The 26,475-nt window shown below is 45.6% G+C and overlaps 2 protein-coding genes across 2 annotated transcripts in view; one reads left to right on the forward strand and one right to left on the reverse strand.

The window, feature by feature from the left end:
* Positions 1–832: 832 nt before the first annotated feature.
* RBM41 (RNA binding motif protein 41) lies at positions 833–8,489 on the reverse strand. The gene is made up of 7 exons (XM_054996342.1): positions 8,408–8,489; positions 7,580–7,699; positions 7,162–7,354; positions 5,884–6,088; positions 4,474–4,781; positions 3,256–3,403; positions 833–3,046 (listed from the first exon to the last, which is right to left on the reverse strand). Exons 1-7 carry the CDS (start codon positions 8,413–8,415, stop codon positions 2,877–2,879), a joined length of 1,152 nt encoding a protein of 383 aa, XP_054852317.1. The 5' UTR covers positions 8,416–8,489; the 3' UTR covers positions 833–2,876.
* LOC129340955 (stromelysin-3-like) overlaps positions 8,490–26,475 on the forward strand; it is a 41,184-nt gene continuing 23,198 nt past the window's right edge. The window contains exons 1-2 of the mRNA XM_054995852.1: positions 8,490–8,493; positions 8,582–8,736. Of these exons, the coding sequence (XP_054851827.1) occupies positions 8,490–8,493; positions 8,582–8,736 (159 nt within the window). The remainder of the gene's footprint in view (positions 8,494–8,581; positions 8,737–26,475) is intronic.

Below are 26,475 nucleotides of genomic sequence, written 5' to 3' on the forward strand. Positions count from 1 at the left end.
TGGGCGCACACAAAAGACTACCTTAGGACTCCCACAGAGAAGGCAGAGTATTAGGTACATTTCAAAAGCTACCTTTAAAATAAAATAAGCAAAATGCTTGAGAGATTCCTGCACATAGAGAGATGTGGGTGCAAGCAGGAAACAGCCTAAATATTACTTCCTCCTGTATGCTGCTTTGCGCGCTCACGGAAGGTTCAGCAGAGGATACCAGAGTCACAGGCAGAAAGCATAATTCAACCAGACAACCCTGCAGTCCTTTAATCAGAGCTCTTGCTGTTCCAACTCCAAGGCTCAGAAAAATGTGTAATGGTTGCGGTTTAAAAAAAGGAAGTGAAGGAAACATCCACCCAGTCCTGCTTTAATCAGATTTGCTGTTAATCTCTTCTCACTGCCTGCCAACACCCCTGAAAACTTCTGCTTCAGGCAGGGGCCCAGGTCTGAGCAGAGCAGGAGGAGATGCCCGTTCCTGCCAAGTTGGACCAGGCTTGTCTGGGGTGGAGGGAGGCAGGAGGCTGGAAGGGCAATCTCATCAGACCATTCTTCACTAGAATCTGCTGCTCAATCAGCTCAAGAGAATCTAGGTCTCCTCCTCAACGGTGAACACCCGTGGTCATCTTCAGAGGCCCTGCTTCTGTGCCTACTGAGATGAGGCAGGTGGCAACCTAAGGGAGGAGTTTCTCAGCGGTGGCACCAAACCTCTGGAATTCTCTCGACAGGGAGACCTTCTCTGTCGCCTTTTGCCGCAGTCTTCTGCCAGCAGGTGAAGACATTTTCTTTTGGCGTTCTCACAGAAACCCTCCCTTTCAGCCCAATGTCTTAATTGCTGATTTTATGGTTTTGCATGTGTAGTTTAGATATGGTTTTAATGGTTTTCATTACGTGTTATAAATTGGTTTTAATGCTTTTTAAGATGTGGTTTTATTATGTATATTTTTTAATTTGTTAGCTGCCTTGGTGGCCTTTATGAGGACAGAAAGGCAGGGTATAAATTCTGTAAAACAAATAAAATAAACATTTGATCTTCAAAACGATATTGTAGCCTCAGACCAGAAAAAAGTCCAGTGAGACAGCAGGGCTGAAGAGCCTCTTGGCATGAAGCCTTGGTCCCTCTCTCAGCAGGCTGCACTCCCTAAGCTTGCTAGAAAGTCCCTCCAGTGGCAAGCAGTCCTCTCTGCCAGTCATGCACTAAGCTCCATCTTCCATTAGCAGCAGGTTTGCTCCTCTCAAGGGATAAGTGCAGGCTAGCTGGGAGCAGAGGCCAGTTCTGTTTCGGATAATCATCTCCATGAACTTCAGCAATCCTAAATTGTTTCTTAGGGAAATTCCACAATGATGTAAAAATGGCTGCTCACAACAAGTCATATACTAAGAGGCTTTGGAAAAACTACCATTTAAAAACCCTAGTCTTCAGCAGAGCGTGAACCAGAACATTGGGGAAATGACATCTCCCCGGGTAATCTTCATCAGCAAGTGCACACACGTATCTGCCAGACTCCTCCTCTTGAATGGTTTTAATGGTCCAGGCAAGAGAAAGTTAATTAACCAAAATGACTGCACCAGAATTAGACAAAACAGCAAGTTAACTTTTGTCTCTTTACTGTAACAATCAGGAAAATGTGCCAAAGCTGCTCCCAGATGTAACCGTTTTCTTATGCACTGAGATTCGCCCCACACACTCACTGAACCAACAGTGAGAGACAGCAGAAACAACTGGCCTGGCCTCACGCTCTGCATCCACGAGATCACCTGGTCTGCAGGGTACAACCATACAGAGGAAAGGGCTGTCCGCACGTCCCTTCCCCTTGATCAGTGACCCCGCTTTCAGAAGGCCACAGATAACAGGCAGGCAGGGGGCAGGACCAGTGTGCTTGCACCCACTCTCCTTCCCCCACATTCAGTGAGGTCGTCCTGTGCACTGGGCTACATGTCACATAATCCATTAAAAGGAGGGATGGCTGTTGCATTTTGGTTGCATTCTACTTACAACAAGAGCCCTTCACTTTTAACAAAGATCATTCCTATAACAAAAAGAAAATCACCTCTAAAAATGGGAAGTGGGTCACAAATGAGGTGTCACCCAAAAATCCAGCACAGCGACTGTTCCTTTGCAGTAGAAAGAAAGCAACTGAAGACCCCACCCCCTACCCCACCTCCTTGCATAGGGGCACGGACACCCCCCGTACAAAAAACGTTAGAGGAATGAGTGAGGCTACAGAGAAATGGTGATGATCATTATGTACATTACATAAGGACAAACACTGAAGAGAAAGAAATGTGTGTTTTTTTAAATATTGCTCAAAATATTGTTAAGAAAACCTTTCCTTTTTCTTTTAACAAAAAGCAAACAAAGTAGCAGCCAAGGACGAGTCATGCTGCTTGTGCCCACAAGCACATACTCTCATCGCTGGCAGAAGCCTCTGGCAGAAGCACCTACTAAGCCTGGGCAGCAGAGGCCAAAAGGAATTATGAGTATGTGCTGGGCTGCTTCCAAGGCTTTGGGCTTAAAGAAAAAGAGGCTGCGTATGTGTACGTTTGTTTGTCTGTGTGTGTGTGTGTATGTTTGTTTGTCTGTGTGCATGTGTCCCAGTTTCTGAGATGACAGTCATTCTTCCTTCTTCCTGCTATCAGGAGGTCTATTAAAACACCATACTCACTCTGGCCCACATGGAGACAGCCTCTCTCTCTCTCTCTCTCTCTCTCTCTCTCTCTCTCTCTCTCTCTCTCTCTCTCTCTCTCTCCCCCCCCCCCTTCCAGGGGAAAAAGGTTCCTCCCTGTTTTCCGCCCAAAGTGTTCCCGCTGTTATGATTCAACCCTATTGTCTGTTCTGCTTCCAGCTCTAGATTCAGGATGCATTACCCTGGAAACCCACACCGCACCTATAAACCGCCTGCCCTCGAAAACGAACTGGAACTCCCAGAACTCAGTGCGGGCTCTGAGTCAGGATGCAGCTGGCCAGCTTTGTTTCTCCCAAACTCAATCACAAGGGGCTTCCCCAGCAGGCTGAACCCATTCGCCAGTTTCAATGCAGCCTGTGCCTTCGAGACACCTGAAACCAGAGAGTAAGACAAACTCAGCACACAAGATCCCACCTTGGGGGGATGCACACAGTCCAAGCCAAAAGGAGCAGGGAGACGAGCTGGAGGTCTTCCCACCCCACGCGACACAACAGGATGCCAGAAAACCTCCTGGGTTTTGCCGACACCTGAGTGTACTGTGAAAAATGATGCTGGAGAATAACGCCGATTCAATACTCACTAGGAAACGTGATGAAGGCCTGTCCTCTCATACGTCCACTCAGTATTCGGAAATGAATCTGTGGGCTATCCTTTTCCTGGAACCTTGCAAACAACGACATGAGGTGCTTCGCCGTCACACGAGGGCTCAGGTTCTTCAAATACAACACCTAGTGTACACCCAAGAACACAGACTATCATCAGCAGGGCTTTTTTTCTGGGAAAAGAGGCGGTGGAACTCAGGACCGCACAATGACGTCACTTTGGGTCAGCGGGAACAAGGGGGGAGTTTTTTAAAGTTTAAATCACCCTTGGCGAAAATGGTCACATGGCCAGCAGCCCCGCCCCCTGATCTCCAGAAAGAGGGGAGTTTAGATTGCCCTTCACACTGCCGAGCGGCACAGAGGGCAATCTAAACTCCCCTCTGTCTGGAGATCAGGGGACGGGGCCACCGGCCATGTGACCATTTTCAAGAGTTGCTGGAACTCCATTCCACCGCGTTCCAGCTGAAAAAAAGCCCTGATCATCAGGGATTTTCAACAGCAGGAGGAACCAGTATACTTGCTCACAACACACAACCCGCTTGTTGCATAACCCACATTGAAAGACTGTTGACAAGTACCAAGAGAAAGCACTTCACGGAACTGAGTGTGATCACCAGAGATGAAGAGTTGCAACATTTTGCTTGGTTACTGGGAAGTGAGATACCTGGACAGAAGAAGGCCCATGGCTCCAAAAAGACCTCTCTGCCTGAGCTGTGGATGGCTGCTTTCAGACTAAGTAGACAGACTACTGGGACAGACAGATGACTGATCTGGTAGAGTTCATCTCTGCCAATTACAGGGATGAGACTTCACAGGGAAGTTCTCTTGTACAAGGACCACTGAAATGAACTATGCTCTCGCGCTTGTCCCAAGCGTTTCAATAGGGTTTGCCTGGTAGAAATTCCCCCTCATTTGTGCCAATAATCTCATCATTCCACATTTGCCTGAGCGTCAGAGAAACTGAATTGTCATCCACATCCTGCCCCACTACCCTCAAAGAATGACTGGGGCACAAGTCTGCCATGGTCTTTCATGTTCAATATGCATTAAATTAGCGCCACTTTGGTTAGTAGTGGCAAGAGGAAGCACCACATGGGAACAGGAAGAAATAATCGCTACCAGGAGGGTGTTCTTAAGCACTGGAAGCAGTCACACCACTGCACTACAGCCCAGCCAAGGGAAAGGAAGGGAGTTACCTTGTTTGGCTCTCCAGGCCTATAGGAGGAAAACCTGGGGATCTTGCGGATTTCTTCTTCTGAGAGACGATTCTTTAGGATCACCTCTTCTGGAACAAACTCCACCAGTTCTGTCACCTCCACAGGACCTGAAGCAGACTGTGGGGTCGAGCCTTGCCCCACTGGAGAGGCACTAGAGGGTCCTGAGCAAGAGGGGCTTGTGTAAGGCGGGGCCAATTCAGGCTGCCCTTGGCTGAATATTTCTTGATAAACGGTCTCCAGGTGAGCCATCGGGTCCTTCTCGTGTGTGGCTTTCTGCTTAACCTCATCTGACACATGAAGAGAACCAAAAGACAACACAGCAGAAATTACCAGGGGATGATGCCCTTCCACTAAAGCATTTCCTAAAGGGGCTACATACTTAAGCTGGGCGCATAATGACTGGGGACAGAATGTGCATCTGTCAAAGGGGCTGTGTCAAAGATTTTATTCTTTTTCGTTATGCCTGCTTTATGATTTCACAATAAGGAAACTGCTGTCTTATTAGTAAAAAGTCCAGTAGCACCTTTAAGACTAACCAACTTTACTGTAGCATAAGCTTTCGAGAACCACAGTTCTCTTCAACAGATACTGTATTGTTGTGTGCCTTCCCAAGGGCAATACAAAGAAGTTATACTTGTCTAAGACCATGAACTTTAAAAGGTATAACTCTGTTTAGGGTTGCACAGAAATTCTGGATGATCATTTAGCTAATTCTCAATCTGGCCCTGTCTGTGAATACTTAAACCTGAAGATTGGGGCCATAGATAGACAAGACTGATCTTTCTACAAGCCTGAGAAAAGCCTCAGGTTTGTACAAAATCCTGAAATAAAAAAAAAGAAAATACATCGGCAGGGGGGAATCCCCCAAATGATAGCAAATATAGCTAAAGATGGGGGCAGATAAAGGTACATTGGCTGATGGGTAGGAAGGAGAGTAGGAAGCAGTAAAAGATAAGAGGCTATGAGGACTGCAAGGGAAAGAGGGAATAGTGGAAGGGATAAGATGCTTCCCACATGTCCTTGAGGGTCGTCGTCGTCCCCTCCCGCTTGTAAAGGTCTATTTGCTGTCTAATAAATATGAATCCATAGCCTGCCAAGCTGTATTGGTCACAATTACAGCAAGGAAATCTATGCTGATTGTTTGGAAAAGGAGTAGTAATTTATACAGATGTTATTTTTTTTAAAGAAAAATAACTTTTTTTAAAGTTACTGAATGGATTAAGAATTATAATTTTAGATTATTTTATCTGAGCCTTGCATGTGAAATGTAAGAACAGTTTCATGACTACATCTTTGTATTTTATGAACTAGTTTTATTCTGCTTGCAGTGGCCTCTGGTTCCCATAAATCTCTGTAACAGCACTGGGGTGAAGGGGTGGAATCCAGTACCTTGATGATAAAGCATCCTCAGGAAAGAGTGGCGGTCTGTGCCCTGGAAGAGAGCGTTCTCTATTTCCATCTCACGCCTGCTCAGCTCTTTGCTGCCCGCAAATCGCTGGGGCAAGGAGAGTATGCGTTGTCGTTCTGCAATCTTCTCCTGGATAGCCTGTAGCCTGTCTTGCATTGCTTCAGGGGCTGCCCCAAGCCCAGGACTCTAGAAAGGAGTAAGAACAACAGTTTGCATCTCTCTGAAAATGATGAGAAACTTCCACAGCCTCTTTTCTTTCTTTCTTTCTTTCTTTCTTTCTTTCTTTCTTTCTTTCTTTCTTTCTTTCTTTCTTTCTTTCTTTCTTTCTTCTTTTTTTTTTGAATGGTAAAATATGATTGGATCCCTCTGGGTTACCCAGAAAACTCCTGAAACTAAGAGCATCCCTACTTTGCCACATGATTTTCACAAATTTACCCCTTTAAAAGATCCATTTGGTCAACTTCATCCTTCCCAGCAATAACATTTCTGGGTCAGAGAGGCTGCAATTCTGATTCCATTTGGCATCCTTCTTCCACCTGAAGTCAATGGGATCACACATGTGTAACTGGAGACAGGACTGTATGCAACCGCTAGAAGTTTGACCAGGCTGAGATTATCCAAAACCTCCGTACTAGAACGGTTTTGCTGTACAGGCAGGATATCCATGGAGCTAGAGCTGACCTTGCCCACCAAGTAATTTTTGGGATTTTTTTGTTTGATAACTATAAAAACCATCTTAATGTTTTGGCATCTTCTTCATAAAAGTTACAAAGCCCTAAAAGGATGGAGGTCAGTTTTCATTCCCAACATGATCTTCCATTTTATCATTTTAAAGCTGCTCAGATCTGATTCTACATGAGCTGAGGATTTAATGATGTGAAATGTATAGTCTGGTGCAAGTATCCTCAGAACCTCCAATTCCAGCCCTCCTCATTACGGCAATATCTGTGCTAGATCAAACCAAATGTATATCAGGTCCAATATCCCATGTCCCAATCAGATGCCCGTAAGACCTATGAACAGTACATGGAGGCCAAGGGGGGGAAGAATCATCTGCCAAAGGTTCAAGGCCATTCTGGGAAAGAGAAAGCTGCATAGTACTTCCCTTCACAAACACATGTACACAACCACCATGGACGTGCCCCATGTCTCCTCTCCCCTAGACTCTGCTCTTAAGGCAATCATATTAAACTGACATACTTATGTAAGCCATTCCGCATGGGATATACCCAGTAACCACAAAAACAGGCTGAAACTACCTTGCCAGCTGATGCATGGTTCTTCCAGAGGTGGATCTCAGACTCTGAGAGGCCAAGCTCCCTGAGAGAGGCAGTCTCCTTGTTGCTTTCCTGCAGAGCCTGGAACTGGGGCAGGCTATGAGTCCCTGCAGCTTCTTCACCAAAAGGCTTGTACAGAGCTGCAGGTGCAAAGCGCTGGCGCTTGGAAACACACCTGCAATGCAAAAGACCATCAGCAGAGGGACGTTTCACAGGGCCAGAAAGAAATGCTCAGACAAGTGCAGACAAGGATCGTAATCACTGGGACACCCATCATGCTTCAGAAGATTCAAAGCATGTGTGCATCCTTGCCACATGGTGCCCTGCCTTTACAGCACCCCCCACCCACCCATCCCAGCCCATCCTGCTGCACTGCTTTGCTTCAAGGGCCAGCCCTCACTCCTCGATGGAGGCAGACGTGTCAAGCTGATGATGCAGAAGGCTCTTGAGCTGCCTCTCTCCTTCTGTTTCCAAATCCTCCAAGAGGAGATCTTCCCCACTCAGGCTGCTGCTGTTGACCCTGCAAAACGCAAGCACAAGGGTGGGGGGAATGGCTCGAACAGCAGGCACTGGCCCTCCACAGCTTCTCCGTTGGAGGGGCTACAAGCCAGACTAGACGGCCTTGCTTCCGATCCATGGGCCATTTGAACATGCTACCCAAACTCTTAGATTGTTAAAACACCCTGGGCCTTGATGCTTTTCCTGTATATTGCCTTGTTGGCAGCCCAGGAACACGGGGCACGGTCTGCACTCATGGCATGAGCAGAGGTGGACAGGTGGAGTTGCATACATGCGCATGACCCGACGGGCCACTAGGGACACAATTCAGAGCTGGGACAGGCGAGGCTGTAAAACACATGTGGGGACGACTGGCTAGGCTGCCATTTCCATGTTGGGAAATTCCTGGAGATTCAGGGGTGGAGCCTGGGGAGGGTGGGGAGGGATGTCAGTGGGCTACAATGTCATAGAGTCCACCCTCCAAAGTAGCATTTTCTCCAGGGAAACTAATCTCTGTGGCCTGGAGATCAGTTGCAACTCCAGGAGTTCTCCAGCCACCACCGGGATGTTGGCAACAAGGGGGTCCACGAGCTGTAAAGCCTCCGAAATGGGGATTAAGACCAGTGGAACCACCCTCTATGACATCGTCGTTATTACTGATGCTGCGAATTATGCTGCCCTTTTAAGCGCAGCAGCCCCCCAGATCCCGACCACTGTGGGCTTGGCTCACCTCCTCATAATAGCCTGCGCCGCTGTTGTCGTCCCTTCGGACCTCAACTTCCAGAATCCATCGCGCAGAGGAGGCAGGGTCAATGGGCAGGGCGAAGCAGAGAAGGCTTCTGGGAGTTGTAGTGCAGCGGTGGGAAGAGCGACGGGCCGGCGTAGTAGCACTTGAGAACTGAAGAGGGAAGGAGAAACGGAGACGTAGCGAAAAACCGCGTGAGCTTTGCAGGCGGAGCGGGAGCAGCCGTGGGGAGGGGGTTCTGCAAGCGGGTGCAAGCCCTGCACGCAACAACGTATCTGGAGAACCCAAGAACGCCCCTGCGCAATCAGACCAAGGTGGGTTCATTTAGCCCAGCATCTTATTGCGTTCCGTATTGGTTGCAGCAGAAGGAGGATCTGAGTCCAGTGGCACTTTAGAGAGCAACAAGATTTCCAGGGTGTAAGTCACAGCTCTCTTCTCTAGATACTAAAGAATCCCTCGAAATCTCGTAACGTGAAAATCTTGTTCTCTAAGGTGCCACTGGACTCGCGTCCTGCTATGCGTGAACCACAGAAGCCAAACAAGTGCGCCGTAAGGCCGCAAGTCAAAGCTTCTCTGGTTGCTGCCATCTCCCACCTCAACAACTGGCATGCAGAAGCAGCATGGAAGTCCTGTTTAGCCACCATGGCTAATCCTGCTTGGCATTGTTGTTTAAAGCTCCTTTAAAGTCTCCTTTAAGGTCACTTGAACTAGTAGCCATTTCTACATCCTGTAGCAGGGAGCTCGATCATTTAACTAGGTGCTGGGTGAAAAAGTCTGACGTTTTCACCACTTCCCCCCCCCCCCATACACAGGACCACACTAAGATCTTTGTCCTGGTCAGTCACCATCAATTCAGATCATACTAGTATATATATTCACGACAGTGTGAGTTACTGCACATTTACACGCTGAACCGCATTTGCTGCACTGTACCACTCACTCCTCTGGGAGCTCTCCACAATTTCCTTCCGTTTTCACCGTCCTGAATAATTTTGTGTCATTTGGGTGTTTGCCGATCACATTGCCCCCCCCTTCCAGATAAATCATGAACAAATTAAATAGCCATACACCCGAACACAGCTCTCGGGGGACCCCACACTTCCCTTCCCTTTGAGAATTAACCATTGTCTTCTGGTCTCTGTTTCCTATTGTTTAACACCTTACTAAAAGATTATCTCTTCTCTTATTTCACTGGGATGGAGTAATGGTACTGCTGTGCAGATAAATTGGAGCAGAAAGTATTATAATGGCCGTTTCCACACGTCTTACCTTCTGCCAGAACGTCGTGAAAGACAGCGTCTTTTCGCGCGATATCGTGCCAGGAAGACGCGATTTCATGCAAAAATCCCGGATGACAGCATCTTCCTGGTGAGATTTCACATGAGAAGACGCTGTCTTCCGCGATGTTCTGGCAGAAGGTAAGTCGTGTGGTAACGGCCAATCTCTTACGAGGCTGAGCAGGCCGATTTCCCCTCCTGTCTCCATTTTCTTCTTTCCACCTCCCCACCATCTTTAATTGACTAACTGCCCTCAAAGCTGCATTATATACGTTTGTTTGTTTGTTTGTTTATTAGATTTTTAGTCCGCCCTCCCCACCGAACGGGCTCAGGGCAGAGCACAACATTTTAATTTACATAAAAACACATAAAAGCAGATAAAAACATTACAATAACATTTAAAACACTACATACAATAAAAACTGATAAGATGGGTTTAATAAAACATGATAAAATGATAAGCTGGGTTTAATAAAACATGACAGAAGTCCACACACGTAGGATACGCTCTTGCAGGCAGACAGCCGAGAGAAAAAGATTAAAACTTCCTCTGCCCCTTCAAAGCCCTCCTGTATGTAATATTCTAGTGCTATACTCTTGCAATAATAGCAGTGCATCCATTAAAAGGGAGGGGAGGATAAAGGAGGAGTCCAGTGGCCCCTTAAAGACTTTTTTCCATCAATCACTATTGAGAGTCAGAGCAAATGTCACCAAGTGTACATCCCTAAGGACAATGAATGCACAAAAAAGGACACTAACAACAGAAAGGAGGGAGGCAGACTTAAAATGTTAGGATGAGAGGCCAGTTTTAAAACAATTTTAAAAATCCAAACGAAAGAGATTATACAGACTCAGCACCAGATGATTTGCTACCGGGATGGAGTTCCATAAACATGGCACTTTGCTCTCTTAGCTACCCCCTTTCATTCATAAACTGGTTGCATACAGAAAGTGCCCTGCCCCCAAGATTGTTTTGTATGTCTGCAGATGAATTTAATCTAATAGTAAAGGGCTGGTCCTACAGAGATAAACAAATCTGCACAATGAGGGGACAGCCAGGACTATTTTGAAGTTTTACAAACTCAAGCAAACTCCAGGCATGAAAGAAGAGTTTGTTTTTTAAAAAAATCTAATTCGTGTGCCCTGGACCCCCTCCCAAAAAACAGCCCTTTCCTGCAATGTCTGTACATCTGCAGACATTGCAAAAAAAAGAACCCTGGGAGTCTGGGAGGCAGAAATGACACAAGGAAACTAGCCCTGGCCAGATAGCAGCCAGGAGGAGATGAACTGTACCTCTACTGACATCTGGTGGCCATCTGAGAAACGACAAGGCTCAGTTGCCAGTGTGTTCATTTTTAAAGTGCCTCCTGGTGGGAGAGGTAGGTTTTGTTGCACCAATTGGGAACAATAATCACAGGGCTACTGAGAGCCAAGCTACAAGTGACGAATTACACTTGCCTGGCAAGTGAACAGACTCACATGTATTCCTCCCTGTTCACTTGCCATTCACTTGCTCTCCACGTGATCAAGTGGAGAGCAAGTGAACAGGGAGGAATACACATGAGTCTGTTCACTTGCCAGGCAAGTGTAATTTGTCACTTGTAGCTAGGCTCTGAGTTCAGCATTTATATGAATGTCCTTTCAGGATGTTTGGAAATTACTTAAATCCACAGTAAAAGAAGCTCAGTCAGAATACACGTCACAGATTAGGAAGCATACCAGCAAGTCTAAGAGGATGTCAATGTGGTTAATGAGCAAAATCAAGGAAGCTGTAAAAGGCAAGAGGCCATCCTTTAAAAGTGGAAGCTTTGCTCACAGAAAGTGAACAAGAAGGAACACATTTTCTAGTGAAATGAATGTCGGGCAGGCAAAAAGAATATGATGAGCATATTGCTGTGACAGACCATAAGAATTTCTGTAAATAAATCAAAAGCAGGAAACTGGTCAGGGAGGCAGTGTGACTTTTGGGTGGGAGGGAAAGATGGAGGGAGGAGAGAAGGGATTGCTGAAGGAAGATGGGGAGGTTGCAGAGAAACTGAGTGAATTGATGTTTCACTGTGAAAATGTGGAACAATTATGGTCATACGAGTAGCAGTTTTCAGAAATGGTGATGAAAGAACGGAGTCAAACAGAGGTGGTGAAAGATGATATTCAATGGCTACTGTACAAATTATTCGCTGACAAGTCATCAGGTTCTTAAGCAATTCAAATATAAAATAGTTCATCTCCTAACAAAAATATGCCCCCTTCCCCATAAAGCAAATGTGATACTGATTTTTTAAAAGCACTCAGAAAATTATAGTCTGTTCAGGGTATATTGGTGAAAACCATTGTTAACAATAGAATTATGAAGCATATAGAAGAACAAGCCCTACTGAGGAAGAATCTGCATGGCTTCCTCAAAGGCAAGTTCTGGCTCACCATCTTCAAGAGAGTTAACATGGATAATGGTGTTCCAGTAGCCAATATATACTCACACTTCCAAAAAGTTTTTGATGGTTGCTGTGTAAACTTAACAGTCATGGGATATGGAGGATGAGTCCACTCACAGGGAGCAGGTATACTCAGAGATAAACCTCATTTTATTCCGTGGGACTTTACTCCCATGGAAATTTTAGGATTGCAGCCCTAGATTAGAAACCGATTAAACAACACAAAGCTTGATGGTTGTTGGGGGTTTTCCGGGCTGTATTGCCGTGGTCTTGGCATTGTAGTTCCTGACGTTTCGCCAGCAGCTGTGGCTGGCATCTTCAGAGGTGTAGCACCAAAAGACAGAGATCTCTCAGTGTCACAGTGTGGAAAAGATGTAGGTCATTTGTATCTACTCAGGAGGGGTGGGGTTGAGCTGAGTCATTCTGTAAGAGTTTCCCAGGGTGTGGAATGCTAATGGCGGGAGGCTTCACTGAATCCTGAGGAGGTTCTTTTGCATATGGATTGGTGCTTGATGTGCTAATCTTCTCTGCAGGGCTATTGTCGGGTGTGGAGTGTTTTGTTGGCCTGGTGTTTTTCAGAACTGGAGCCCATGCTCTGTTCATTCTTAAGGTTTCTTCTTTCCTGTTGAAGTTTTGCTTATGCTTGTGAATTTCAATGGCTTCCCTGTGCAGTCTGACAAAGTAGTTGGAAGTGTTGTCCAGTATTTTGGTGTCCTGGAATAAGATACTGTGCCCTGTTTGAGTTAGGCTATGTTCAGCCACTGCTGATTTTTCAGGCTGTCCAAGTCTGCAGTGTCTTTCATGTTCTTTTATTCTTGTCTGGATGCTACGCTTTGTGGTCCCGATGTAAACTTGTCCACAGCTGCAGGGTATACGGTATACTCCTGCAGAGGTGAGGGGGTCTCTGCTGTCTTTTGCTGATCGTAGCATCTGTTGTATTTTTCGGGTGGGTCTGAATACTGCTTGAAGGTTATGCTTTTCCATAAGCTTTCCCATCTGATCAGTAATTCCTTTGATATATGGCAAAAACACTTTTCCTGTAGGTGACTGTTTTTCCTTGGTTGTTTGATTCATCCTGGGTTTGATTGCTCTTCGGATTTCATTTCTGGAGTAGCCATTTGCCTGAAGTGCGTGGTTTAGATGATTAATTTCCTCATTGAGAAAGCGCGGCTCACATATCCGTCTTGCACGATCCACTAATGTTTTCATTATGCCTCTTTTCTGTCGGGGGTGGTGATTGGAGTTTTTGTGTAAGTACCGATCAGTGTGAGTTGGTTTCCTGTAGACCTTGTGACCTAACTGAAAGTTTGCTTTGCGGATGACCAAGGTATCCAGGAATGAGAGTTTTCCCTCACTTTCTTTCTCCATTGTGAATTGTATGTTCAGGTGGATGTTGTTGAGATGATTCAAAAACTCCCTCAATTCTTCCTCCCCATGGCTCCAAATGATGAATGTATCATCCACAAACCGGAACCATACACTGGGTTTGTGGGGTGCTGATTCTAGAGCTGTTTTTTCAAAATGTTCCATGTAGAAGTTTGCTATAACTGGGCTGAGTGGGCTCCCCATGGCCACCCCATCCATCTGTTCATAGAATTCGTTGTCCCATTGGAAGTAACTGGTTGTCAGACAATGATGGAATAAGGCTGTTACATCCTCTGGGAAAATCTGATTAATCAGTGCAATAGTGTCTTTTACTGGAACCTTGGTAAACAGGGATACAACATCAAAACTGACAAGTATGTCTTGTGGATTGAGTTGGTAAACAAGTGTTTACCAACCACACATCCAGACAGAAGCAGAAGTTTAACAAACTACAGGAAAAAAGACAGACAAGCCCAATGCTCGACAATGCACGCATTGTCATCAATCTGACAGACCGTCAACTCTCACCAGAAGAAACCTCCATCTTGGCAAAGGGAGGAAACTTTGCAGTCACCCCCACCAGAATTCCTGTGGAAGACATCATTGCAAATGTAGAAGCTGCCATCCGTCATCTACCGGAAGAGGAAGCTGAGGAAATAAGAGGAGAGACAGCCAGGATTCTACGAAAGGCAAAGCTTCCCACCAGCAATTTAACACGCAAGGAGAGAAATGCCATCAAGACCCTCAATGCAGATCCAGACATCATCATTCTACCAGCTGATAAAGGCAATGCTACAGTGATCATAAAAACGGAGGAATACAAAAAGAAGATTAAGGAACTCCTGGACCCCTCCACCTACAAAAAACTAAAACGAGATCCCACTTGCAAAATCACCAGGCTAACAAATGCGCTGATCAAGAATTCCTCACTACATCCCGACACGCACAGAAAACTATGCAAGACTGAAGCACAGCCACCTAGACTATATGGACTCCCCAAAATACATAAAGATTCAGTCCCACTCCGACCCATTGTGAGTGCCATTGGTTCACCGACATATGAATTAGCTAGACATCTGGCAGATCTCCTGCAGGACCATATCGGGAAAACCTCGTCTTACATCAAAGATTCAGCAGATTTCATCAACAAAATCAGTTCTCTGAAACTCAATCCACAAGACATACTTGTCAGTTTTGATGTTGTATCCCTGTTTACCAAGGTTCCAGTAAAAGACACTATTGCACTGATTAATCAGATTTTCCCAGAGGATGTAACAGCCTTATTCCATCATTGTCTGACAACCAGTTACTTCCAATGGGACAACGAATTCTATGAACAGATGGATGGGGTGGCCATGGGGAGCCCACTCAGCCCAGTTATAGCAAACTTCTACATGGAACATTTTGAAAAAACAGCTCTAGAATCAGCACCCCACAAACCCAGTGTATGGTTCCGGTTTGTGGATGATACATTCATCATTTGGAGCCATGGGGAGGAAGAATTGAGGGAGTTTTTGAATCATCTCAACAACATCCACCTGAACATACAATTCACAATGGAGAAAGAAAGTGAGGGAAAACTCTCATTCCTGGATACCTTGGTCATCCGCAAAGCAAACTTTCAGTTAGGTCACAAGGTCTACAGGAAACCAACTCACACTGATCGGTACTTACACAAAAACTCCAATCACCACCCCCGACAGAAAAGAGGCATAATGAAAACATTAGTGGATCGTGCAAGACGGATATGTGAGCCGCGCTTTCTCAATGAGGAAATTAATCATCTAAACCACGCACTTCAGGCAAATGGCTACTCCAGAAATGAAATCCGAAGAGCAATCAAACCCAGGATGAATCAAACAACCAAGGAAAAACAGTCACCTACAGGAAAAGTGTTTTTGCCATATATCAAAGGAATTACTGATCAGATGGGAAAGCTTATGGAAAAGCATAACCTTCAAGCAGTATTCAGACCCACCCGAAAAATACAACAGATGCTACGATCAGCAAAAGACAGCAGAGACCCCCTCACCTCTGCAGGAGTATACCGTATACCCTGCAGCTGTGGACAAGTTTACATCGGGACCACAAAGCGTAGCATCCAGACAAGAATAAAAGAACATGAAAGACACTGCAGACTTGGACAGCCTGAAAAATCAGCAGTGGCTGAACATAGCCTAACTCAAACAGGGCACAGTATCTTATTCCAGGACACCAAAATACTGGACAACACTTCCAACTACTTTGTCAGACTGCACAGGGAAGCCATTGAAATTCACAAGCATAAGCAAAACTTCAACAGGAAAGAAGAAACCTTAAGAATGAACAGAGCATGGGCTCCAGTTCTGAAAAACACCAGGCCAACAAAACACTCCACACCCGACAATAGCCCTGCAGAGAAGATTAGCACATCAAGCACCAATCCATATGCAAAAGAACCTCCTCAGGATTCAGTGAAGCCTCCCGCCATTAGCATTCCACACCCTGGGAAACTCTTACAGAATGACTCAGCTCAACCCCACCCCTCCTGAGTAGATACAAATGACCTACATCTTTTCCACACTGTGACACTGAGAGATCTCTGTCTTTTGGTGCTACACCTCTGAAGATGCCAGCCACAGCTGCTGGCGAAACGTCAGGAACTACAATGCCAAGACCACGGCAATACAGCCCGGAAAACCCCCAACAACCATCGTTCTCCGGCCGTGAAAGCCTTCGACAATACAACACAAAGCTTCTCTGTCCAGCTCTTAGGGATTCCAGGGGCATTTGGTTGGCTGGTGTGGAAAACAATGTTAGGCTAGAGAGCCTAGTGGTGTGATTCAGCAGGGTTTTCTTATCTTACTTTTGTATGATTTCGGTATCCCAGCACCTGTAAAACCATTCAAACAATGGAGATGGAAAGGGTTATTTCCAATTTAAAAACCTACCATTTTGTTGACTTATATAAATTGGCTGAGTGCCATCTGTGTACATAGTTTTTTAAAAGCTCTTTTATTTTCAGATAAACAGTGCAGATATAGAAGTGACTGAGAAGATAAAGGGAAAGTTAGTAACACCATCACCAGATAAATGTTAGATAAATAAGTGTGATACATAGATTTTTAATAATGATACACAGTACTGTAATATGAAGAAATATATTGATTTTGATCTAGAAATAAATACTTTTTCATATAGAGAAACGTATGAAAGATGTTTGATGTAAATGAGTATCTTTTCCAATGAATAATGATAAAGGATATTATTTTTCTAGTAAGTTGTTTTTCCCTAAATTTGTAATCTTTTTTCTTGCTGTCTTTTTCCTTCCTTTCTTTAATAGGTCTTGGTTTGGCTAAGCCATTTTTGGATAAATGAATGTTTTATTTTTGTCATTTGCACCCTTGCTCTAATCAGTGTAACAGAAATAAGCTCAGTTCTAATTAAGGGGATCTGACTACATACATGCAATTTAGAAAAAGGATTTGGGGTTGTGAGATTTTTTTTCAATACAAGACATAATTGTAACCCCAAATCTTTTTTTTATTGTGGAGCAAGTCCACAAAACAGCAAATACCTGTTCTTGGTTACTGAACACCATTTGAACTTTTGCAGGGAGAGATGATATCTGGATCATTTTTTAAACACACAAGATTGATACAGCTAGAGCTGTATCAATAGCCAGATCTGTAGCCAGATCTTACCTGAGACTTTCCCTTTCGCTCATTTCCTTTTCTCCCAAAGTGTTGAATAATTTTGTATCATTTCCAATGAAATGACTCTTATCACAGACAGATGTAGGACAGCAGCACCTGTGCAGTAAGGAACAGTGCAGTCCTAAGCAGAGTGACATCCTTCTAAGCCCATTAATTTCCATGGACTTAGAAGGAATGTGCCTCTGTTTAGGATTGCATTGTGAATTTGTTTTACCAACTTCTGAAATTTGCTGCTTCTGGAAGTAACTCACGTGCTGGAGCTGGAATCTTGGGATCTAGCTATAGAGTGTTATTTATAGCATTGTATAATGAGTTGCCACTCACATTGCTGTGCAGTCTGTTTCTGAGAGAAAGTCATGGGCCCAGCCCTTGCTCCACAAAGGAATTTACAGAGAGCAAACATAAAGCTGAAAGAGAGGCACGGGTAAACATGATTTTGCATGACCTCTGTTCAACCGTGAAATGTTTATTGTACTTTGCTGATATATATCATCTGAAAACGATGGGTGACTAAATCTGCTTCATTTCTAGATATGCTAACCCCTAAATATTTCAGTGAAGAGGTTAGACCTTTCTACCAAATATTCTCTGGTAAGAGTAGAAATATTGGCAGGTATAAATTTGAGTTTACATCCAGAGACTCTGCTCTACTTATCCAACTCCTCCTGGATGTAATACATTGAGGTTATTGGAGAAGAGGCGAGGGGTGCCATACTGCACCCTGGACGTTGGTGCATGACCACAGGGGTTGCCAGCCTCCAGGTGGTGGCTAGAGATCGCTCGAAATTACAACTGATCTCCAGCCAACGGAGATCCGTTCCCCTGGAGAAAATGACCTCTTTGGAGGATGGACTCCATGGCATTACCCCCTGCTGAGGTCCCTCCGCTCCCCAAATCCCACCCTCTCTAGATTCCTCCCGTCAAATCTCCAGGAATTTCTCAACCCAGAGCTGGCAGATGACTCAGCAAGGAAAAGACCTTTTCAAAGATACCACAGGAGTGTGGAAGTGTTTCTAAGTGTGCCAGATGCGAGACCAGACAAATGTAGCCCCATGGTTGTTTATATAGTGCTTAGGAGTGCTGCAATTCATTGTAGATCTGAATCAGGGCCCTGTGCGCCTGGAAACCGAGAGCCAAGCTACAAGTGACGCCTTACACAGGTTGGACACTTGTCAGCTTCCCTCAAGTTTTGATGGGGAATGTAGGCATCCTGGTTTTACAGCTTGGCTCTCCATTACAGCTGCAAGACCAGGATGCCTACATTTCCCATCAAGAGGAAAGCTGACAAGTGCTATCTTATATTCTTTTAAATATTTATATTGGGCTGTTTGCTATTGTTATTTTAAATTATTTTAAAGTGTAAATTATATTGTAATGTTTTTATTGAGTGTAATCCGCCCTGAGCCTGCCTGTGCGGGGAGGGCGGAATAAAAATCGAAAACAAACAAACAAACAAGTGTCCAACCTGTGCCAGGTGTCACTTGTAGCTTGGCTCTGAGTTCCTAGCAGAGAACCTGCAGTTCACAGCTGATTGAAAGTCTTTGCAGCAAAACCCAGACAAGCAGGAGGACTTTGTAATATGCAGACTTTGTAACATGCAGTTGCAAATTATCCTTAGCGCGTATCCTAAACAGCCCCATGGTGGAAGACGGGGGAGGGGGGAGGTATCTGGGTGTTTTGCCTTCACTGAGTTCAGTGGGAGGGTTTCAATTCTACTAGTGTTTTGGGCTAGTTAAGGATGTGAACCAAGAGAGTTTAGGATACCACCTAAGCCTTGCTGTCCCCACCTGCACTCCTCATTTTGTATCTGCATCTTTCTCCATCTTTCAGTCCAAAAGACCTCCCCCATTGTTTTTATTATGCCTTCTGGTAACTCACTCCACCCCCCCCCCCCCAGTTAGCATTTGGTTCTCCTCTTGCTGCAAAATTTAGGCTAGGAACTGGAAGTCTCAGGTTCAAATCCTCATTCTGCCACGAAGCTTGCTGGGCAATCTTTGGCCAGTTGCTTTCTCTCAGCCTGACCTACTCCACAAGGTCGTTGTGAAGATAAAATTGGGATGGGATAACTATGTGTACCACTCTGAGTTCCTCGAAGGAAGGGTGGGATAGATATTGTTGCACTGTGGCTATCATTCGCAGCTGGATTTTCCTGTATGGACAAGTCAGATTCATTAGTGACTGCTACGGGCAATATCCGACCCTGTATAGCCTGAATGGGGATAAATAACTGCATTAAGTGCCGTGTGGACCGCCGCTTCTGACAGCAGACCCATGACATAGGAATGGTAAAGGTCTTCGTGTCGACCGTTTTGAAAGTTACAGGAAAACATGAGAAGGCGGCGGGGGGAGGGGGGCGCCGTCTGTATATTGTGGACTATGGCAGGTACACATGGCATCTAACTTCGACTTTCCAAAGCGAGGGTCAGTCCCGGGAAGGGGCGAGCCGTCAGGCGAGCCTCCATGAGAGAGAGCCACAGGGGTCCCACCCAGGCTTGTTTCTCTCTCCACCCTCCCCGCCGCCACCCCCTTTGTCCTGCAGCGCTTCCGTGCCTCCTTCCTTCCCACCCACCGCAGACCCTTCCATAAGAGCGCTGGCGCCAGGCTCCAAGATTGGGATCGAGGGCTCCCGTCGCTTGCGGAGAAACCCGATCTGCGCCCACCTTTACCCCGCGCGCCTTGGCTCAGCTTCGCGTACCTGCTCCGCAACAGTTAAAAGGGGGTGGGGGCCGCGGCCGCTTCCAGCCCCGAGGGGTCTCCTCCTCCTCCCCCCTCCCCGCCGCCGCATGTGATGCGGGGGAGATCCGGCCGCCTCTCTCGCGGCAGCCCCGTCGAAGGAGAACAAAGGCGCGGCGGATCAAAGGATGGCTCCTCCGGCGCCTCTGCTGGCTGCCCTGCTGATGCCCTGGCTGCTGCTGGAGACCTCGGCCCTCCTGGCCGCCCGGCGCCCCCCCAGGCCCGAGGCGCTGGTGAGTTCGGGGGGTGGCAGTGCTTGCCGTCAACTCTGCATTGGGGCTTTGTGTGCAATGCATGACACGTGTCTAGGAGGTTGGTTGAGCAGGTTGGGTTTCCACCCCCGTCCCGCTCCTAATGTCCCCTCTAAACTTTCCCCCAACTTCGCCGGTTTGGGGCAGCCTCTCTGGCGACCCCCTGCTCTGGAGAGGACACAATCACCATTTCCCTGCTGCCTTCGGCCGTGCCGTCGCAGAGCCTTCGAAGAACGCTTCCTCGTAAGAAACGGGACGCATGTCCCTTTCTTTGACCGCCGAGAGCAAACCGACTTCCCTCTGACTTTCTCCCCACTGACTGGACTGCAGCGCTCTGTTTCGTTTGGTGCGTCTTTTCTTTGTTTCTCTCTCGTGACAATCAGCGCAGGGACTGTGTGCGTGTTTAAGTGTGTTTCTAAGCAGTCTTCTCCTTTACTATAAACATCGGGGCTGCCGAGAGCCAACAGGGACCCCTGACAAAGATTCCCCTTGGGCCCCCTTCAACGTGACCCAATTCAAACACCCTAAGGAAGAGAATCGGGTTGCTGGTCCAGCAATTCCAATGGGCCCCAGAGAGATCAAGGGCGCCTGGAATCTCCCCCCCCCCCCCTCAGCAGCCCTGCTAAAAATAACTCGGTGTGGCTCTCCTGGAAAGAAAAAAAAATAATGAGCTGCTCCTCAGTTCCCCTCTCCAGCAGCAGCAAATTCCCTTTCCCCAGCCCCATGCCTGCTTTTGAGTGAGCAGAAGCGGATTCATACACCAGCAGCTGCCTCCGGTTTTGCTGCTGGGCAGGAGAGAGACTTTAAAAATGGGAGCACCTCCTATGATGAAAGAAGAGGTGGGAGGGGATCCTGCCTTCTGTTCCTGTTTTCGATTTAAAAATCAGACTCTCAACTTTGTTGCAAGAGTAAATGAACTTTTACTTGTGGACACACCTGGCAAGTTGTAGCGATTGGAAAGCCCTGTGGACTTCCTGGAGTGCAATTGTTTGGAAGAATCATTAGTCTCAGACTTTGTGACTTTGCCTAGGGGTGGATTTCCCTAAAGGAAGAAACCCCATCAGAATTACTGGGATTTGTTTTGGTTGGTTTGTTTAAAACTCTGCCTTTCCCAAACTAGGCTGCTTCCACATGGTGAGGATTCTCCATGTTGTTTTAATTGCCTCTGTAAATGCAGTCACATGCGCATTGGCAATAGAGCTGCCACACCTGGACTTTACTGCACCCTTTCCTTGGTTGTCTCCTTCTCCTTTCTAACATGTGCTCTGCAATGGTTCTAGAGGCATGGCAACACACTCCCCCCTTTTTAAAAGATCCTTTCCCAAAACCTTGCTTTCTGTGCCCCACACATACAGAGGTAAAGAGCGTGGCAACCAGAGACAGGGCTTTTTCAGTGGCAGCACCTCATCTTTGGAATACTTCCCTCCCTTTGCTCCTACCTTACTCTCCTTTTCAGTTACCAAGACAAAACATTTCCTTTCACTCAGGCTTTTAACCAAGGAGTTTGACCTTTTAAAGCTGTTTTGATGGTCTGCTTCTAGCTTGTCACTAGCATTTTAGACTGCTGGATGTTTTTCATGCCATTTTTATAGTCCAGGCTTTTTTTTATGGCTTGTTTTATCATTGATCGTTCTTGTTTTTATGATTGTATTGTTTTGTTTTTCTCAGCTACCTTGAGCAAGTATCTGGAGAGCTGGCATGTACATTTTGTAAATATATAAATAAAATAACAAAACAAATAAAAAACCTATACCAGGAGTAAATACCTGCAAGAAGCCTGCAAGTCCTGCTGACAACTTACAGCAACATTGCAGGGTAATGAATGGCTGCACTTGTCTGCACATACATCAGAATGAGGTGGCAGTGCGCTAAGTTTATAAAAATAGACTGTGCAGGATATGTTAGTAATCTCCTAGAAGTAAAAAGCTAGCACAGCAAGGCTTAGGCTAGAACAGTGCTCCTCAAACTCGGGTCGCTGAGGGTACTCCAGGATTTCTGCCAGCCCCTTGCATTGAGGGCACTGCACAGTGCCATAAACAGCAGCGTCAACTGGGCAGAAATGCCCAGGATGGTGGTTCCCATTGAAACACTGGGAGGGAGGTTGTCTGCGTCACCCTTTGCTTTTTCCTGCAGTGATTGGATGCTTATTGAAGTGCCAGTTGTTATGTACATTGATTGGCTCACGTGCCCTTGAGTAAAAGTTCAAAATACTTGGCGGGGAATATTGGCCCTCCACACAGTAATTCCAGTAGTCACTGCAGTGTTCTGGCATTTTCTGACCCAGAGATTTAACAATGGAGTCCTGGCTAGCCCCAAAAATGAGTGTTTCACCAGCGGCAGTAATGTCCACGATTAACTTCATTCTACTTGCTTTTAGAAGCACTGTGCATGCCTGTGCTGTATATCTACGGATAGTATGAAGCTGGAGTTCTTACTGTTTTATCTGAAAAGTCCAGATATCTGTGCATCTGGACTTTTGGTCTCCTCCTTCTTTATCCTTTGTGGTTCTGATATAGAGGAACTCTTGATGCACCAAACAAGTGATGAGTAAAATTCTGTGAACGGTGAATTAAGTCTAAATCATTATTTCATATGGTTTTGCCATTGTTTGTGTTAACTAACAAACAAGTATGATTTCCCCTGATAGGGTCAGTACTTGAGGGCTCTGGTTATTGATTTGACAGATTTCCTTGCTTCAGTTGTAAATACTTTAGATTTGACAGAGACAACGAGGATGCACTGTTGTTATCAAGAGAACAGAACAGGAACTCCATGAAGGACCAATCAAACCATATTTTGATCAATATCAATGACACTTAGGCGCATACATCTGTGTGGGAAAGGTTCAATCTGAGCCTCTGAGGGTTTTTCTTATTGCAGCTATTTTGCACTGCAGTGCTAATTTTTTTTTAAATGTATATTATTTAGAGTCTGCTTTTCTCAGTGGGACTCAATGCAGATAATGCAGTATAAGTCAACACAGTATATGTCAATACAATCAATGACTGAGAGAACCATAAGCAATACAATAGGTTAAGGATGAATCAGAAGTAAATCAGAAGTGTGGGAAAAGATCCTCCAAGAAAGATCCCAGACACAATGGAACCAGGTGCTGGGTTATACCCATGTGCCACTCATGCTGACCCGATACTTCCCAAACTGCAGTTGCGGCTCGCAGGATTCAGCATCAGGCCTCATGTTGTTTGAGAGTCCCGTATCTGAAATCCCTCTATCTGTGGTTTCCTGAGACAGACAAGGCTGGTCTCAACTCATAAAACATGATTCTGAGTCAGAGTTGTGGTTTGTAAACCCAGACCAAAGCAGATTCCTGGTGGTTACTGGAATGCTGTATCGACGTCTTCCATGTTGCTGTCTCAGCATACCTTCTCCATCACACAACCGGATGTTTCCTGACCTTGTATTTGCATCAGAGTGGCTCGCTGATACAATCAACTGTTGACAATCTGTTGATACAATCTGAGTGGGGAAGGGGAGAAGGGGAGTTGGAGAGAAAGAGTGCATCTTCACCTCGGATTATGTGAAGAGAACATTCTTGTCTGGTTAGCATCTTTGGTGTGGAGTGAAGGGGGTTGTTATCTTTGGTCTGGACTGATTCACACATATCTTTAGCATGGCCCAATGTGCATAAAAGTTGCAACTAGGGGGGAAGCAATTGTTTCACTGTTTTGGGGAGGTGTGAGAAAACATGGTAAACTGAGGTATACATTTCTAAATCAAAATAATCTAGATTGTAAACTACAGAGTTCCCCTGCTGTAATTTCAGTTGCTGATGGCAGGTGAGTGTGCTTCAGTTTAGATTTATCTCAGGTGGTGTGTGTGTGTCACAGCTGATTTATGCCGACTCCAGCCAGGAGCTTTCAAGGCAAATGAGAAGCAGGCATGATCTGCCATTGCCTTCCTCTGTAGAGTCTTCCTAGGCGGTCTCCTATCCAAGATCTGACGAGATCGGGCTGTACCATGCTGCCTTCCCTCCCTCATCTCAGATGGTAAAGTTGGATAAATGCACGTGCGCACACACACTTTTTGCTAATCACCATGGAGGTGCCCAGCAAAAGTCTTTTCAAAGATCTCCTATATAACTTTCCTATCTAGCTCAGCAACTATGTGTGAACTCTGTCCTCCCAGCAACATTTAGGATCCTAGATGTTTGCATGAGTCTTAGCCTTATGGAGGACATTGTGTACCAACACAAACAACTAGCTGGGAGGTAGTATAATGAGCGCCAAGGGGTTCACACACTTCCCTAGAATGTGTATGAATAGCCCTATTGTGTGGGAAGTAAGAGGATTACATTTGGGGATGAAAATGGGTGTCAAAAATCTGTAGGAAATCAGCTGGCATCACAAAATGTACGGAAATGTAGGGGGCGGGCCCTGTTTGGGTGGTGCTTGAGGGTTGGTATAAGACTAAAGTCACCACAATTACCCTTTTCTATCCAACAGAATTACATGTGAAGCTATTCTCACTCATTCTGTTTCCAGAATCCTGGGTAGACCCCTCACTCTAGCAGAGTCTCTTTCGTTAGGTGGGTGGCAACATATGGCAGAGGCTTTTGGGGAGAAGCACTGAAGATTATAGAATGCCTTCCTCGTAAGGTATGGCTAGCACCCTTCTTTGCAGCCTTTCCAAAGACAATGAAAATCCAACTTTTGCACTTGGCTTCCAGGGTGCACATGGTCTCTTCCTGGTGATTCACTTCAACTGTGCGCTGCCCCTTTTGTGCATCTGTCAGCATTTTCTCTTCCCAGCAGTTTTCCCAGCCTATTTCCTGAGGCTATTTGTCTAGCTTTTCATCCTCTTCTTTGCTGTCAGGCTCCAGGATTGACAAAGCCAGTCAATCATCAGCTATAGAGAGCCAAGCTCTATCACTTATTTATTTATGTATTATACACTGGATCCAACATTACTGCTGGGGAAGCAAGTTAATGCAATTACAAAATATGCTTTCTTCCAACACAACCAAGCCAGACTTGGCCAGTCTGGCCACCTGGATCCACAACACAGTAACATTAAGATGAGACTATTGTAATGCATTCTACATAGGTCTCCCCTTGAAGTCAACTTGGAGACTCCAAATGGCGCAGAATGCTGCAGCTCAGTTAATATCAGGAACTATGTGGAGCATGCATATTGCTCCCATTCTGCAGTCACTCCATTGACTGCCCATCAGTTACTGGGTTTAATTCAAGGTATTGGCTGTCACATGCAGTGCCGTCTTGGTCCCTCATATCTCCAGGACCATCTCTCTTCCTTTGCTCTGCTATGAGAGTTTCACTCATCTAAGCAGGGCCTTCAGCAAGTGCCACCCTGCAAATAGGCAAGATCAATCACTCCATGTACGTGTGCATCTCCTGTCATGGCCTCCACTTTATGGAATGGCCTGCCTGATGAGGTCAGGAAGGCTCCCAGTCTCTCAACATTTTGCAAACGATGCAAAACTCTGTTATTCAGGAGGACTTTAAACACAGGTAATAGGGCTGTATTGTGCTGAAATGGTTCAGAAAGTTGCTTTTGTAAAGTTATAGAGACTGGACTAGAATATTGTGCATAATATGTACAAGTATGATCCTACTATGTAATTTCTGCATCATTTAATGTGTCCTGTTAATGCTTAAGCTTCTGTTTCAGATTTTTGCTTGATTTCTACAGTCCAGGTCCTATTGCATTGTTGACTGGATATCCCATCTTGTTGACTGTATTGACTTAGACTATGTAATCCACTTCGAGTCTTAGTGAGAAAGGTGGACTATAAATAATGTAAACAAATAAATTATACTCTGCGTTTCTCCCCCCTGGGAATCCAAGTGCTTACAATGTCATTCTCCCCATCTCCATTTTCTCCTCACACCCCGTGATAGGGGTAAGGCTGAAAGGAACCCTGCTTACAAGTCACAGTGAACGCTCTTACAATCCATGCACAGTGTAGATTTTTCTTCATTTTTGCACTGAATAATTCTCATATTCCCTTCAACACATGTACAATTCAACATGTGTTTCAAACCCCACATTCACCCAGGTACTGATCCTTGGTTTAATTTGTAAAAGGAATGCATGTTATCTCTTTCTTATGAATGGATGTGTGCACATACAGGCAGGATGTACATGCGTTCACTATAACTTGTGAACAGGGCTAGAGAGTGTCTGGCCCAAAGATACCCAACAAGCTTCTGTGGCAGGGTGGGGATTCAAACCTGCGTCTCCCAGATCCTAGTCCAGCACTTTAACTGCTCTTCCAACCTAGACAGCTGTTCATCTACCTCTTCATCCATGGACCTCCTC

This window comes from Eublepharis macularius, chromosome 13, assembly GCF_028583425.1.
Source record: "Eublepharis macularius isolate TG4126 chromosome 13, MPM_Emac_v1.0, whole genome shotgun sequence".
Classification (NCBI taxonomy): domain Eukaryota; kingdom Metazoa; phylum Chordata; class Lepidosauria; order Squamata; family Eublepharidae; genus Eublepharis; species Eublepharis macularius.

What these genes read in the sequence shown, in the direction of transcription:
- RBM41 (XM_054996342.1), bottom strand. An exon ending in ACCATGCATCAGCTGGCAAG is followed by an intron (nt 6,089 to 7,161) that starts GTAGTTTCAGCC and finishes ACTCCTTTCTAG; the next exon opens with AGTCCTGGGCTTGGGGCAGC. An exon ending in GGCCTTCATCACGTTTCCTA is followed by an intron (nt 3,047 to 3,255) that starts GTGAGTATTGAA and finishes CTCTGGTTTCAG; the next exon opens with GTGTCTCGAAGGCACAGGCT.